Source organism: Pempheris klunzingeri, chromosome 18 (assembly GCF_042242105.1).
Source record: "Pempheris klunzingeri isolate RE-2024b chromosome 18, fPemKlu1.hap1, whole genome shotgun sequence".
NCBI classification, from domain to species: Eukaryota; Metazoa; Chordata; class Actinopteri; order Acropomatiformes; family Pempheridae; genus Pempheris; species Pempheris klunzingeri.
Genome location: NC_092029.1, coordinates 11,665,774 through 11,683,336, shown reverse-complemented (window position 1 = coordinate 11,683,336; position 17,563 = coordinate 11,665,774). Strand labels below are relative to the sequence as shown.

General features: G+C 41.0%; 1 protein-coding gene across 1 annotated transcript in view; it reads left to right on the top strand.

The window, feature by feature from the left end:
• wasf1 (WASP family member 1) overlaps nucleotides 1-17,563 on the top strand; it is a 58,586-nt gene that overhangs the window by 25,912 nt on the left and 15,111 nt on the right. The window contains exons 4-5 of the mRNA XM_070848911.1: nucleotides 7,790-7,943; nucleotides 12,202-12,319. Coding sequence (XP_070705012.1) covers nucleotides 7,790-7,943; nucleotides 12,202-12,319 — 272 coding nt within the window. The remainder of the gene's footprint in view (nucleotides 1-7,789; nucleotides 7,944-12,201; nucleotides 12,320-17,563) is intronic.

Sequence of the window (17,563 nt, the reverse complement as noted above, 5' to 3'; positions counted from 1 at the left end):
GGAGGAGTACGGGAGGAGGAGAGTAAGAAAGATGGAAGGATAGAGGGATGGGTGCATTATACAGGGCACTGCAGCAAAAGCAGTGGAGTGTAAAAGGATTGTACCGCAGAATTTTTCTGGGCCAGGTTGAAATGGCCTCCTCTGCAGGTTACAGAGATTTCCCACTCAGTTCAACTCCTCCACAGTCACGTATAGCCAAATGAAGCTGTCTTGCAAATGGGAAAATCTGTGTTCTACTTTCCCCTCCTGACCAAGATTCGTAAAATCAAATAAATGCAATGTAGTGTGTTAGTGTGTTTGACCGATAACGCTAAGGAGAGAAGTCAGATAAATGTGACAGAAAGTTGGACATTTGTGGGAGGGGTTCAGGAAGGGGTTTGTTTCCCGTAAATGTCACCCTAGGTCCCCACTCCCACCTTTCTCACCCTCACACTCTCAAACACACACTGCTGTGTGAGTATGTATGCTTTTAGCACAAGCATATGACTTGCCTTGTAATTGTCTGCGCGGGTCTGTGGTCGACATGAGAGGAGGAGTGAAGGAGAGGGGGATGAGTGCAGGCAGGGCTGGGGCCATAAATCAGGACTGTAGAGGGATAAAGATGGAGGATGGGGGGTCGGGTGGGATAGAAGAGAGTGGAGCACACAATATGTACACTACAGATACTGTTCACAAAACCCCTCGCAAGCTTCTTTGAAGTTCTTTAAAACCCTTAATGACCTGAGAAAATTTGGTGTTGAAAAGATTACACTCCATCCAGCCGGCTTCAAAATGTAGATCAAAACATAATCTCTTGAAAGCAAATTGCTGCAGAAATGGTTCCTCGTTCACGCCTAAATTATGGGTTTTATTTGATATTAACTTTTCATAGCAATGGATGACACATAAAATGAAACTGCAGTAATAATCACAGCGTTATGTTTCTTAATAATTGTTGAAATGTACTGAAATATTCATAGTCACATGATAAAAGTTTGAATTCACGCTTGTAACATCAATTTAAACTTAAGTTTGTACAACTATGCTGTATTGTGACTTAGTGAACCAGAATCCTAAATCCTTCTGACATCACAGATATGACCAAAATGAAAATTTGTAAAATTAAAAAAAAGATCAAATGTCATTGTCGCATCAGTAATTTGGACATGAAAAATGTGAACCAAGATGATATTTCACGGAAAAGTTAAATTAAGCGGCAGTGAGCTGTCAAAATGAATGGTCATCCAGCCCTTCATTGTTATTGTATAATTCATAGCAAATTACACATTGATACTGTAAACAAACAGTCGTGAAAAGCTGCAGTGTCTTGATTTTATTGCACAAACATAAGAGTGGTGAAGTGCCAGGAGAAGAAATAAATGCTCAACAGAGAGAAACACGTAATTATATAATAACTCTGCAGTACTTTAATGTGTTTTGCTGAAGTTGTGATTTCCTCTTAAGTGTCACTATAGTGTCACTAGTGTCACTACACAGACACCAATTATGAGTATCTACCTGTGACCACTGTTCCTCTGTTTTTTTTTTAAATTTTATTTTAACTGAGAATGATTACTGCAAATAAAATTCAGCTGCAGACATGAGTCAAGCTAAAAACATTAGCAGCATATGCCAATTTTAACAGGATTTAACAATTACCATTCAGTGGAACACGAGGTGCCTTAAAGGCCAGATAGTTTCCACCTTAATTGCATTTGTGCCATTTGCAAACACTGCAGAATTATGTAAGGTGGTAATTCCCACAAACAGTATATGCCAAACCTCAAAAACACTCCTGAGATTTCTATTACATAATTAACCTAAAGAATACTGTATTTAGTTGATGATTACTGTACTGAAAACTGTCTGTACTCACCACATCCAGTCACTATTAATAATGATATTAAATTACATTCTCTACACATCATCTATGGCTTTGACATAACTATGACTATATAGTGTTTTTACACCTGACAACTAAGCTTAAACTTCCCTTTACAGTTCAGAGATACTGTAGCAATGAATGGCAAGTGTCATGTCATCAGACAGGCATTGTGCAGCTTAGCTGTGTTTGGCCACTTCATACAGCACAACAGTGCACTTACAGAATCTAAACATGGTGCGACAGACACAGGGAAGTGAATGATGTTTAATCAGTCCAAGGCCTAAGGACACAGAGTGTAAGATGGTGGACGGCATGAGAGATGTTGAGCTGAAGGTCGGTAAGATGTGAGATGGAGAGATGAGCGATGTAAGCGCTGCAGTGTTGTTTGCGGTGCAGGGGCTGAGGTCAAAAGTGCTCCATCACATGAATTTATGCACATTCAATTTGAGAAACTCACATGAATGCACACACACACACACACACACACACACACACACCTTGCCCACAAAGCCTACAAGCCTTTAAAGGGTATTGCCCCTCACTTTGCCCTGTAAGCCTCCACACCCCCCCCCACACACCCTCTCTTTGTTGTCCTCCCCAGCCTACTCCCATCGCTCTGATTGATCTCTGCTCTCCCTCCATCTTGCGTGGATGCTATTTGTGTGCTGTCAGGCTCTCTACCCCCTATCACTCTAGCCGACCAAACTAATGGCCTGTATCCCCTATTTAATGACACCGTTATATCAGTGCACTGGCTGCAGGCCATTATGGAAGGCCACAAAGCCACCCCGAGTCCCTGTGGGCTCTAACTGTTTCTTTATGTACTCCACAGTATCTCACGGCTTCCCCCTTTTTCTATTAGTCCTGCATCTTTGTCTCTGTATTCCATAAGCTGCTTCCTTCTCTGTTGCCAATTTTCTTCTCTCTGTCTCTCCCATGACATCTTGATCTTCCAGTATTTCCATTTCTCTGTTTTTCTTGGTTGTTGTCCTCTACTGCTTGTTAGCCCTCCTTGACTCCCATCTTCCCCAGCGCTTATTACCTATCCCTATCTCCCATTCATCTCTGTCATAATAGGTATATTATAAAACTACAAAAAGGCCAAAGTCTGTGCTTCCCTTTCAAACTCCTATTTGTTATTTAGTATTTTTTGTTTTCCTCCGTGTCTGGAAAGTCAAGTCTGAGTCTTTTTTCTTAAAGGCATTTAGAATTTCCCATAATCAGGGATGTTGTTCAGATGAGAGTGTCTTCTCACGTGTGCATACTGTAGTCACGTACTTCAAATTCAAGATACAATTATTCTCATTCTCTATATATAAAGTACTTGGTATACAAGGACACAAAAGTGTATTGTTTTTCATTACTACACTGTAGACGATGTAGCGATTATGTGGTGAGATTACGTAGTTTTCCTTGCACATGAAATGCTCTAATGGATTAAGATGTGCATTCAAAAGTTTTATCACCATATGACCATACACCACAGTGTAGTACATTTTCTGGAACCATACATTGCCAATCAACTAGCAGGACTTAATGGCAATAATTGTATCCCTTTTATGTACCAATGTGATAAAATACATAGATTTGTCAGGTATTTGATTTGTTTGATTTTATAAAAACATGCTTTTCTGGCAGCTTATTTAACCATTGATTGTTTTTTAATTGACTTACTCTAATAAAAACTTTGGTTGCGTTTCATACTATGTCATGACATGCACTGTGATAGAGGATTTTATACGAAAAATCTAATTTATACATACAAGTCATTAATATGTACAATCAGATATGTCTGTCTGGCATTGTTCACCTTTTTGCAACCAAAGGCACATGACAAAATTTGTGTTGCTCAGACTTGATTGATTATGCAGATGCACAACGTTATAATTTTTGGCTATGATGGTTCATCCAGAAGCCCTGTGGATGATGACTAGCAAGCAGATATAAGAAACACTATGGTAGGAGCCTTAAGAGGAGCTTTAAGGAGTCTTAAGAGACGCGTACAGTTCATATGTTCACTTCTTAGCACACAGTAACTCAAAATATAACCGCAGTCACTACAGTGTTCCCATACTAATTGCAGATGGAGGGCTTGTGCTTTGTGTTTGTAACGTTCTGTCTTACCAACAACACATGATTGCATTGTTTATTCTCACACTGTGCACAACACTGGTGATTTACAAAGTTTGTCAATGCAAGAGGGAGAACGCTCGGACAGATTCTAGGAGTGGAAGAGGACAAAATAAAAGAAAGGACAAACGATAAACAAGTTAACAAGAGAAAGAAGAAAAGGATGGGGAAAAAAGATGGAGTATAAGTGAGGAGCAAGGGATTCGGGGCTACAGGAGGAAGCGTGCGGGGGGGGAATATAGGGCAACATTTGCATTGAAGTACAACAGCAGAGAGTTCCTGCATGCTAAAAGACAGCTTGGCTTGTGCTTTTTCTTATCGTCAGTGGTGTAGGACTGCATCTCTAAGAAGGACAGGATGAAAAGAGGGAAAACATCATTTCCCTGAAACTTTGAGGGAAGCTGAAGGAAGGGTGTGTGCGTGTGTGTGTGAGAGACAAGTACTTCCTCACCTCTCTTTGGTTGAGGGTGTTTTAGCGAGATGCTGAAGATATGAAAGAGGGAGAGAGAAACTAACCACCACTCGTGTACTGATAAGGAGCTTCACAGGCTGAGAGCAGAGGCTGCTGCCACACCTGGTGCCGCTGGACCATACACACACACACACACACACACACACACACACGTGCACACACACACTCTTACAACCTCTCACTAAGTCACTCATACAAACACATACACGCATCACATTTTTCTCATTAGCTAAATGTCTTCACTAAATGGGCGTAATTGGTAGTTCAGCTGAATAAGTGACATTTTGTAATTAGGATTTAGAACACCATGTTAAGATATCCATCTGTGTCTGAGTGTGTATTTGACTGATCCAGTATATGTGCGTGTGTGTGTGTGTGTGTGTGTGTGTGTGCCTTCTGTGTTTCTGCCCACATTGATTAGCGCAGTGTGCCTCTCTCAGTGCTCAGTGTTGCTTGGCAGAGGTTTATAGCCACCTCGCTCTGCATCAAATTCATCCTGACACACACTTCTGCGCTGCCTCTCTCTTGTTTATCGCTTTTGCACGTACTTGTCACATCATCTGACAGCCCTCTGCTCTCCCTAAATGCACTGGGGCAGCAGGACACAGTGCTCTTGCTTTACATACACATTCAGCAGCACCACATTGTGACTCACCGGTTGGCCAGTGGCTGCGTCTGTGTGTTTTTCAACAGTCCAATCAGAATCAGATCTGTTTTTTGTACATTTACAAGTGAGAGGGAGAGCGCTGGTGTCAGCTCCAGGTGCAGTTTCCTGACCTTCATGCTGACCCTCCTGTGGAAAGGGGGCCAGGCAAACAGTGAAATGCCCTACAGGGATCACTAAAGCATCACTTTAATGTTCATATCTCCTTTCCCACATCGGTATCCCTCACCCTCTCTAATCTCATTTTGGGGAAAAAAAATCTAGTCCAGCTTCTTAGATCTCACCATTACCCCTACTTATCCCTGGCATTTCTCTCCTCTGTAATCACTGTGGGCAGTGTAATTGTCATGCCACTGTGGCTATGGCTTTGATTTCTTTCCCCCCCTAGTAACCTTATGCCACCGAGTGTATTCCATTGCACTCCCTGATACAAGCTTAAAGGATAATTCCAGTTTATTACAACTTGAGTCTTATTTGCGAGGTTTTAGGCATTGTTCTTGTCACTAATAATAAGAATGTGAGATCGTAATTAATTGTAGTTTAGATTAGATTAGAGCCAAACGTATTTTAAAAAAGTTTTTTAAAAAAAGTTAAATCATTGCCAAAACAGTCACTTGGAAACATCAGACACAGTTTACAGACTAAATTCATGTTTCAACTTGCAATACTTTCCATAATTTTGTATGGAGCTTTTTTTTTTTAACCCGATTTTTACCTTCTAATAAATCATCAAACTTTGTTGTAGCAATGTGTCTGTGCTGCCCAGATCTCAGCACATTTTCCAATTGAACATCTTTCTTAGTAAAGTTATAAAAGAACCATAAATACATGTCATTGAGGAGTGTATCAAGCAAGCGATTCTAACGCTACACGAGTAATTAGTAAGGAAAAGTAAGGATTGAATAGATTTTGGCCATTTTGAAAAACTGTGGTACAACCACCATCAGAGGAGTGAGGGGAGGCTGCCAGTGATTTTGTTATGAGCTCAGTGGTTTACTGTAATGTCACAGTCACATTTAGCATGGATACGTTCACCCTCAGTTTTCTCCTGTGTGGAACAATGTAATGTATGTAGCATATGTTTGTCTGTGTATTTTTGTTGATCAAATGGCTGCCTGAGTTTCTCCCTTGTGTTGTTGTCGAAGCTTATTCCACCCTCAAGCTCTTCTGCGCTCTCATGGGGTACCTCACGCCTGCCATTCTGTTTTTCCACATACGAGTCATACCGTATGTTTTTATGTGTTTTTGTCTACACCACTCCTTCCTCTTTATTTGCATGTTCCCATGTTGATTTTATCGTCTCTCGTCCTTCATTTTCTTGCATCTACTTGTCTGTTTATGTTGTCAGTGTTTCCTTTTTTTTTTTTATGTCAGCTCATGCTCTTGTTTTACTTGTAGTGCCTCTTCTCTCGGTCTGTTTCTGTCCTCTGTTTCCATGACCCTGTCTCTGTTGAGTCTGTGTTGTTTTATTATCTCCTCCTTCCATTCTCTGGCCTTCTTTCTCTCTCCCAGAGTGTTACTTGCCAAACTTTGGCTCACTGGTGGTGTTTGTTAATACTGATACTCCAGTGCCTCAGGTGGCTGGCCCTTTGCTACAATAAGAGTCTGTGGAAGTCATTAACCAGCTGTACTGCTGCAATGTAGAAGATCAGATCGGGGTGGTTAGTCCTCTCTGGGCCTTTGTACAGTAAAATGTGTTTGTTTCTGTCTCATTTTATTAAAACATCCATTCAGCAATCATCTTCATACATCAGTTGTTCCATTTGTTTGGAGATCTATTTACTGCATGTTGTGGATATTATGTTTAATATTGGATTCTGTGGTGTTGTTTTGTTCAGTGTGTGTGGTAAAGAGGCTAATAACAGAGAACTGTAACAATACTTTTTCTGTATGCCACATGACTTTGTCAGTCTTCCCCGTGGGCAGCAGTAAAGTGTATCCATTTGTCGTTCCCTCATGTATAATTCAGATCTGGTTGCAACGCTCTGGATTTCTTTCCAAGACTTGCCGTTCTCTACTTGGCCCGACCAGATTGAGGGCTAGCATTAGTGTGGTTGTGTTCCCCCTTCCCCTGAGCTATTTCTCTAACCTGTTTTTCTGAAAGCTTCAGCTGCGCAGCATTGATTTTCTTCTGTTATTCTTTTGCCCTCCGAAAATGTCAGCTGTTCTTGTATGAAAGAAGGGCAGTTATTCCCACACCTTCTGTCTGATCAATAACAGTAGCCTAGCTTAGCTTAGCTGTCATGTCTGGCTTTGTTTTGGGAGGAAATTGAAGTTAGCCAAATAGGACAACAATGTGGTTTCTCATAGGTTTAGCACTCTGTAATGCTAAATGTGACTCTTTGAATGATGATGTCAGTGTTGATTTAGATGATTAAAATGGTGAAATGGAGCCAAATGGTGTTATTGTGTTCAGCAGAGACTTAAGAGAGACAGAGAGTCTGTTGGATGGTGTTGGTGTGTTTATCTGAACACTGTTGGGGAAATACAGTCAAAGAGTTAGAAGTGATTTCTCATTTTCTCTTTATCTGTCTTTCTGTTAGTCAAACACTTGGTACATCATATATCATTATGTCTAGCATATATTTCTCTTGATTTCAGAACTATATAAGTATAACAAGTCCTTCTCTTTTGTTTGTCCCCCCCATCCCTTCCTCAGTGTCTCTTCAGGACATCACCATGAGGAAGGCTTTCAGGAGTTCCACTATTCAGGACCAGCAGCTGTTCGACCGCAAGTCGCTGCCCATCCCACTGCAGGAAACCTTTCAGACGTGCGAGCAGCCACCACCTCTCAACATCCTCACGCCCTACAGGTCTGAATTCAGTGAAATGAACCTTGAAATGATGATACTACAATAGAGTGTGATGCAGCGCTGTTGTTCCATTTTTTAAAGAAAAACTTGCTGTCATCTACGACTTGCACATTGCAGCCTTTTCTTTGAGCCATCAAATAGATACAAAGGTTGATTTTGCAGCTATTGAAACCACCTCCTCTGGTTGGTTGGTATATTATTATTGCCAGACTTGTGACTCTTTCACATCAGGTGTCTCTCTTGGCTCTCAAGATTGAGCTGGGCAAGAGGAGCGATAGATGGAGTCATCTGAAGATGAATAATCCATAAAAAGCTCTGCTCTTCCCGCACTCCTTTCCTTTTATTTCTCTGCCTTCTCACCCTGCTGCTTTCTCACTTCTTTCATTCCCTTTCACTCCATTTTATCTCCTTCAGCATCTTGCATAGCCTATCTCTGAGTAGAACTCTCACCTTGACCAGGCCAGTTGGAGAAGGTTACCAGCCAAACACATCTTTTTGCTTTTTTACATTAACACGCACCGTAGGGAGACAAGTGCAGGTGGAGGCTGTGGTATATGTGAATTTGTGGCGGTTTTAACCTCTGGCCTTGACATGACCTAGATCAAGTGAAAGGCATGTGTGGGTCTGACATTATTTCTCAATTTCACTCCAAATGTCTTTTTTTTTGCACTGCCTGAAGGCACATTTTTATTCAGACATAGAGGTTTAATGGTGATGGTTAAATTAAACCTAAACATGCACATTATAACCCCTAAGGCCATTTCTCAGGCCGGCTGAAATTGCTCTGACCCCTCTTGAATAACAACTGATGGAGTACCCCTGAGCACAGGGTCTAGGAGAGTGGTAAGTATCTTTTATAGAGGACAGAAGGAATATCATGTACATATTATTTCTATTATCAATTAACCTGACAATTATTTCCTTGAGTAATTGGTTAATCATTTGCCCTATAAAATGTCAGAAAGAATAAGAAAATAAGTACCTAGTGCAATTTGTTTTGGATGAAATGTCCACATTCACTCAGCTATGATATGAGTCAAAGAAAAACAGGAAGTCGTTACATTTCAGAAGCTACAACCAGCAAACAAATCTTCATTTTTACAGTTATTCAATTATAACTGATTCATTTTTTTGTAAAATGATAAATCAACCCTTTGCTTCAATTCTTGTCACCAATTCCATTTGCGATTTTCATGGATAATTAGTCCAGTTTGCAAACCTCAGAACTGTATGTCTGCTTTTTGTGGATGACGTGGTTCTGTTGGCTTCTTCAGACTGAGACGTCCAGCATGCGCAAGGGTGGTTTGTGTTTGTGTGAGTGAGTGTGTGAGTGTGTGAGTGTGTGAGTGTGTGAGTGTGTGAGTGTGTGAGTGTGTGAGTGTGTGAGTGTGTGAGTGAGGGAGTGAGGGAGTGAGGATGAGATTCGACACCTCCAAGTCCGAGGCCATGGTTCTCTCCCGCAGGCTGCTCCCTCTGTGTTGGGAGTGAGTTGCTGCCCCAAGCCAAGGAGCTGAAGTATCTCAGGGTCTTGCTCACGAGTGAGGTTAAAATGGAGCGGGAGATGAACAGTCTGAGGCCGCTGCACTGTACCGTTGTGGTGAAGAGGGAGCTGAGCTGGAGGAGAAAGCTTTCGATTTATTTGTCGATCTACATTCCAGCCCTCACCTGCAGTCATGAGCTTTGGATAGAGACTGAAAGAACGAGATCACGGACACAGGTGCTCAAAATGAATATATACTATATCTAAAAAAAAAAAGAAGAAGAAGAAAAAAGAATTTGTAGTTCAAGTCTTAGAAGTGATCCAGCTGCGAGTCACGTAACATTGTCTATGGGATTTTTACTTCCACAACCAGGGGCGCCAGCTCCTTCCACTTTGCTCCTTTTTTCCACCACAAGAAATCTCCTACAGGACCAAGAGCCATTTCTGTTCTCCCGTCTTAACTGTACCTCTCCTCTCCTCTCCTCTCCTCTCCACACTTCATACCAGGAGTCTCCCTGGGACACATCTCTAGACTGTTATTCCTCAGATCCTCTCTGAGCACAACTGCTCTTCTCTCTTTCTCTTTCCCCCTCCCTCCCTCCCTCTCATACCTACAAGCAAGCACACAAACACACGCCTCAAATATACACTGAACGAACACAGCACATAATGATTTACACAAACACTCAAACACTACCTGCAGTGCACACGCACCACAGTAGCTCTCTCTCTGCCCTTGCTTTATCCCATTGTTGAATTCTATTTTTTTTCTCTTTGTTGTGTTGCATATCATTAAACTTTCCACTCTTGCCTTTTGAAGCTTTTCCTTTTCATGTCCTGTCCTCTTGCTCTTTACGTGTCATCATCAAATAATTGCCTCCCAAAGCGTGGCAGACGGCAGGTGAAGGCAGCTAAGCATAAGCTCAAGTTAGGACCACTGGATGGTCAGAATACACTAAATATTTCTTTGGTTTCCTTTTTTTGGTGTCAAAGGAAACCTGAACTATAATTTCATGTCCTGTTAGCCCTGTTCAGAAATAACTGACAGCCAGAGGACATTGAGTTAGTAAGTAGATTTGTGCTACATGTTTGAGTATATCTGTGCTAGTTTTCAGAAAAACAAGATTAAGGTTAGAGGTCATTTAAATCAATGTTGTTACCTCAGTCTTTGCAGGAGAACCTCTCGTATTCATTTTAATTAGATCACACGTAGACTGCAGGCTTTGCACATAAAACGTATATTATTCTGTAGTTCTGTGACTCAGATTTGAGGACTTTCAACAAAACCCGTCGGCTAGCTTTAGACCCACCATGTATATGTCGATCCAGATTCATGAAGTTGCAAAGAGCCATTAGTTCCAGAAATGTTTTCCTCACTCTGTATTCCTTTTGAAGAGCTCGGAGCTTTCCCTATATTTTCTCCAGAGGAACAAGGAACTACATTTAGCTTTCCAGTTCCAGGTGCCTAAAAAAGTCTCTACTACCAGGATTGTGTTTTCCTGTACTTGAAGAACTACTCAGCTGTGTTTGCAAGGCTGAATGTCGCTGATTGGTCAAACGCAGACCCAGCAGCTGCTAGACTTTCTGTACAGCTTCATTCACAAATGAAGGAAACTGGTTTATAATTGAGGGCGTAATTGAGGCTGGTCCCAAGGCTGCAGTCTTTAACAGGCTTTCCTAATATTACACAAACACATCAGCAAGGCAATTGACAAAGCTTATCCCCATATCTATATGAAACGACATTTCCGCGCAGCATGTGTGGGCGTTTGTGTATGATAATTTCCTTGTCAAGATAGACCTTTGATGTGATAACTACCTGTGCCTGTCAGAAGTCTTTTTCGTTTCCCTCCCTGTCATCATGGCACTGTTCCCCCCAGTGAACACCAACCACAAAGGCTCCTGTAATGCGAGTGAAGAAGACAGAAAGGTGGAGCAGAGTTGAGAGGGAATGAATGATAACACGGGACATGAGTTGTTACTCAAATGGTAAACAGATATGATTTCTTGTAGGGAAGCTAAGCCAAGACAGGAAAGGGCAGAACACAAGAAAAGAAAAATTATTCTTATCAAACATTTTCCTCACTCTCCATTTTTCAGGGTTGTTTAAATTCTGCAGTGCGTGCCTCGTGCATTTTAAGAGACTCGGTCAAAATAAGAGGGAACAGGCCTATTTGTAGCAGTGTAATTTTGTGTCCTACCCCAGCCTTTGCTTTATGTAGAGCTGAAATAATCAGTTGGTTACTTGATTAGTCTGTCAGAAGAAAATTATTCAGCAACTATTATGATAATTAAATTATCACAGAATTTTGCAAACAAAAATACACAACATTTTCTGATACCAGCATTTGAATAGAAGAATTTGCTGCTTTTTAATAGTCTTACATTATTGTAAAGTGAATTGTCGGTTTTTTTTTTTTGGAGGTATCACTTTGATCTCTGGGAAATGTGATGGCACATTTTCAGCCATTTTCTTCTTTCAGATGCAAAAGTCACACATTTTTAGAGCTAAAGCAATATAACTGCACATTAATTGATAATCATAAAATTTTAAATACAGATTATTTTCCTGATTATTCTTTAAATATCTTGGTCCAAAATGATATTCAGAAATATATTCAAGTTAACCCCATTCATAAGGTCTTGACATTTAGATAATTTTTTTTCCCTCCCTAAGAGTTTTGTTGTTTTTTTTAGCCTAACAGAAAGAAAAGGTCTTCTCTGACGTGCCAACCAAAATATAACAAGATTTCTTGTTTTCTTTTTTTCTATCTGCAGGGACGATGGTAAAGAGGGTCTGAAGTTCTACACCAATCCGTCCTACTTCTTTGACCTGTGGAGAGAGAAGATGCTGCAGGACACAGAGGACAAAAGGAAGGAGAGGCGGAAACAGAAGGTATGTCTGAACAATTACAACACATTTTACTTTCTTTTCATGCAACAATTGAAGACTGCGCCGATTCTTTGTGCTGCCGCAATAGACCGAGGTGTTTGATGAGAACTGAGGTTAGGAAGACACGAAGTGAGAGTGAACAAGAGACTTCCTGTATTCTCCACAGATACAGACTGATGTATCCTGCTCGAATAAACTGAGAGGGTGATTCACTGATTCACAGGCCCGGCCTCATATCACACAGTCTAGTGCATTAATTAGCCACCACTCATAGATTAATCAACCATTCCTGCAGTCAGCCCTCGTAGTTATTACTTGTGTGATCATTACATCTAATTAATGGGAGCATCTGCTCTTCACTTGCCCCGGCACTCAGCATCACCTCTTTGCTTCTGCATAAACAAACACATGCAAACTCGTGAGGAAACTCTGCACACACACACACAATCTGATATTGGATTTTTATACACAAAGACACACACAAATTACATAAGCAAGCTCTTGCACATGCATGGAGGGCTCCTCTTTCACATCAAATGCAGAACTATGACCCCCTACTCAAAATAGAGGGGTTTCCCACCCTCTGCATCAGGAGCTCTAATCAGCACCAGCTTGCATCTCCCTGCGTGGGAAACAAGGCGTGCTCCACATTTGCCCCCTCGCAGTCGATCAAAGCTTATTACAGTCATGTCAATGAAAGGAGGGTGTTTTTCTGCTCTGAGTTCTTGTGAATGAAGAGGACACAATTTGTTGGTTATGAGGTTTTTAATGATTGTGGGAATGGTGCAGAGAGGACAGAAGGCGAGTTCAGTCAAGAATTAGTTGGGAGGAGGAAGATAAAAAATTAAGGGTATTTATTTGCGGTTGTTTTCTGGTTTAGCACTCATCACCTTTATTATAAAGCAGTTAACATATGTGCATTTGGTTTTTCTCTAAGCGGTAAATGAAACCCAAAGCTCATTTGCAACAGCAGACAGACCTTATTTGCTTCACCGGGTTTGGTTGATATGACTGCTTGTAGCCGAAGCTCATTCCAATGATTTCATTCTAATTAAAGCCCTGGGTGGGCTCAGCTTGTAAAGCCTTGTTCATTTCCCTCTTCACCACACTGGCAGTTTGACAGACCCCATGGAAAGGCCTAGAGGACATTCACGGGGAGAGCAGGATGGATTAGAGGAATTACGCACACATATTTGTTGGTCTGTGTAACCATCATGGTGGATAAATGGTCTGCATGAGGATCAGGGCAAATACTGTACAGTGCAGAGGGGATGTGTGTGTGTGTGTGTGTGTGTGTCTATGGAGAACACGCACAGTCAACCATTGAAAATGAGAGTATTTACGCGAACACTCGCAAATACACACTCAAATGGTTGAAAGTTAGTGTGTGAATCATTAATAGTTTTTCTACTTCATCACTTAGCTCATTGAGAGGTTTTGCCACACCATCTTAACACGCCTCTCCGTCATGGTGTTCCTGAAGAGTGTGTGTGTGTGTGAGAGTTTGTTGCAGTAATTATAAAATATATATATACTTTTTGCGAGTCACCTTATTATTTCACCAGAAGATTACATCCATATCACACTTTGGCACTTAACTTCTAAATATTTTTCACAATGACAGTTTCACCATTGTTGACTCAATACACAAACAGACACAGACCAGCACTGATGTGCAGACTGACGCTGAAAAATATCTAAACCGACCATGACCTACCATGCGGCTGCAGTGTCGAGGACCTGACAGGCCGCGCCACCTGTCAGTCAACACAACGCTATCCGAGATTAGCTGCCAACACATTTTGTTCCGTGTCACACACTGTTCCAGTTATGCTTCGCTTCCTCCTCTCCATAACTTCCGTCTGCCAGGCTTCACTCTTGCAGCTTTATATAGTTAGTTATGGCTGGGAATTGGACAGTATGGTTGAAATCAATCAATCAGTCTTTATTTATATAGCGCCAATTCATAACAGTGTTATTTTAAGACGCTTTCCATAAAAAGGAGGTCTAGACCAAACTCTTTAATTAAGAGAGATTCAGGAATTCAAAATTGAGGATTCAAGAATCCCCACATGAACGAGCATCAGGTATTAGGCAACAGTAGCAGGAAAAACTCCCTGGAGGTTGGACAGAGAAAGAGAGAGAAATCAAACTATAATACTTGTAATATCAGTATACATCCCAATGTGACAAATTGATGCAAAATCATCAGTGTAAAATCATGAAATAGAAACAAAAAATGAACGGAAAAATGTAACCTTACACAAACATGGCAGCCAGGATTTCTAATGTGGAATATCAGTAGCTCTTGACATGCTTGATAAGTAGAAATCAGGTCTTAAGGGAACTCTAGCTTCGTGTTGCTGCTTCTTTAAAACTTTCTTAATGCGTCACCCCTTGAATCCACTGAACAGAAAACAGGGTTTGGATGCCTTCCAGCGAGTAGCAAAGGCAATTGACTTCAGCTGCTGTACAGGGAGACGCAGTTCATGTGTTCAGGTCAAAGTTTCTTCTTTGACACCGTCGGCCAAAATATTTTACTTGTTGTTTTCACTCTCCGGTCTAAGGAGCAGATCGAAAGACTCAGTGAACAGTGAGGGCATTCGTGATAGACAGATATAATTTACACAGTCTTTACAATACTTATATAGTGCTTATATGTGTAATACATCTTTTTCATTTGTATTTTAGAGATTTATTTATTCTATTTAAAATGGATCCATTTTCCAAGCAACCTTGACTTCACCTCATATAAAGCCTCAGTGTTCTGAATTGTCTCATACATCACAGACAGTAGATCTGTTATGAGGGTCAAAATTCAGAATAATCTATAATGCATCTCCTTCTGGAAAGGTATGGAATGAAAGAAAGTCTTCATGCAAAGTTGCACATAAAAGTGAAAAGTAAAAAAGTGCTTTACAGTGTGAAACATTCATCCCAAAGCCTGAAAGTAAAGTAAAAGTCTGAATTCAGTCTGTGGAAGACAAACGGCAGAGGAACTGCTTGAATGTTTGAAACCAAAATGTTGGCTGAAGTGAGACTATGTTAAAATTTAATTCCCCACTACCAAAATTTGAATGTAGAAACTGGAACAGAGGTTTGTCCATTTTCAGTGAGTGGGTTTGTCAGAAAAAGTGGAATTTCTGCACTTTATCCCCTGTGTCATCTTATTTAATCACCGATAGTTTACTCATTGAGTCACATCACTAATTACTAAACACATCATTATTGTTATTAATATATATTTAGTAATGGCTAAAAACTACATCTACACACACTACATCACACACGAGCACACACAGATTAACAGCCAGTGATAAATGAAAAGCAGCACAGGCCAGAGAGAAAGGAAAAGAAGCCTACAGTGTCCTAATCTCATTAGCTCCTGTGTTAGCCTCACCCTCAGTGGATTAGCAGTAGACTATGTGCTGAGCCAGTCGGAGGGAGACGGAGGGAGAGGAAAGGCCCAGGGACTCGGGAGAAAAGAAGCGAGAGAGACACACCGAGAGAGAGAGCGCTGGCAAGAGAGGAGAAAGAGAGCAGTGCCGCGTCTCTTTGAGATCAGTACACAATACAGCTAGGTTTGTCTCTGGCGTCCGGATCCCCTGTGGCGAAGCCCTTTTGACTCTGCCTCTCCTACCAGTGTCTCATTATAGTGCTCACAGGCACAGGCAGCTGGAAATGCCTTATCATCATAATGGAATATATTGACATTTAAACTTCAGCCTCACATAGACTTGACCAAATGTTTTCTGTTGTAGTCTAATGGAAAAGACTGCTGCCAATCCTCATTAGAACCACTGGGTGTCCGTTGTTGCAAGGCAGTGAGACAGCTTGATTAATTGTCCAGCCAGGTTAATAAGTTTATCCTGCATTTTCAGACCACTGTTGAAATCTCCTCCGATTGCGTGCCACTAGAATAGACCATGTTGTTTTTGAGTCAATAAAACCTGAAATTTTACAAGGAGATACTCCTTGTACTCTACACCAATAAAGAGCTTTTTTCTTCTTTTTCTTTTTGCTCGCTATGCTCATGGGATACTCACATAATCCTCATGTGTGTATGCAGTTTTGTTCTTCAAATGAGGAAAGCTGTTAGCCAAACTGTCTTTGTGCTTTATTTGTCCTCTGAGCATAAATTAAAATGACAAAAACTTCAAACTTTTTACCTTTTTGATCTCATAACTGAAAGAGCAGCTCCATTCAGACTTAAGCTACACATGACGGTCTTGAGTCGAGTTACAGTTGTAGATATTTCTGACTTATCTGCAGAAATATAAACTGTGTTTGTGGTTACAGACCATTTTGTGGAGCAGTTTTCATGAATATTTAATGTGTACAAGATGTCCTTCTGCATGCTTGTATGAAACTTTCAAGACGCCGGCTGATCAAAGGATCCTGCACATCAGATACTCAAGTAGAACATTTCATTGACAACAAAGTGCTTTACCCTGACTCGAGGAATGTCTCCACTTGTAGCAATCTTTAAGGGGAATGTGGTGGGATGTACTGTTGAAAAATGTAATTTATTTCTGAAATGTATATTAATATTTTACACTGGAGCAACTCTAAAGACACACAAGACAAGTACTGACCTAAAGTATGCAGATGTAACGCCTTGTCAAATTTAACAGTCAGAGAACATCCGGCACATCAAAACCTTTTCAGTTGATAGTGAAACTGAAGCTTTGAAGAGTGTGTAGCATCTTTCTTTTAACTTCTAGCTCCTGTTAATAACGCAAAATGCCAAGAAAACATTTACCCTTCGTCATCTTCATTATTAAGATTCGTGCAGTAGCAGGAGGCAAAGGGTGACATGTCCGCATCAATACTGCTTTCTAAAACACATCTCCAGTGTTAAGTTGCCTTCCTTTTCCCCAGAAAACTCAACACAATCCCTTTACCCCCATTTGCTGCGGTTGCCATGGCAACCACTCCGGTACATTCAATAGACTGAGACAGCAGGCTTGGAGCGGTGAGATGCAGAGATGGACCGAGACTGACACCCTGAATAGTGCCCTGCTACGGGCCACAGCAGCTGCACACATCCCAGACTGCTCCACTGTCAACACACACACACACATATACACACACACACACACACTGGGCTTTTTATGTGTCACAAGGCACAGTTCACCTCTGGGGGGTTCTGTGAGGATATTTGGATGTAGAGAAGATTTTACCAAAAGGGTGCCGTGAACTCCAGCACAAAAAAAATGACTGAATGCAGATTGTTGCTCAGCAAAT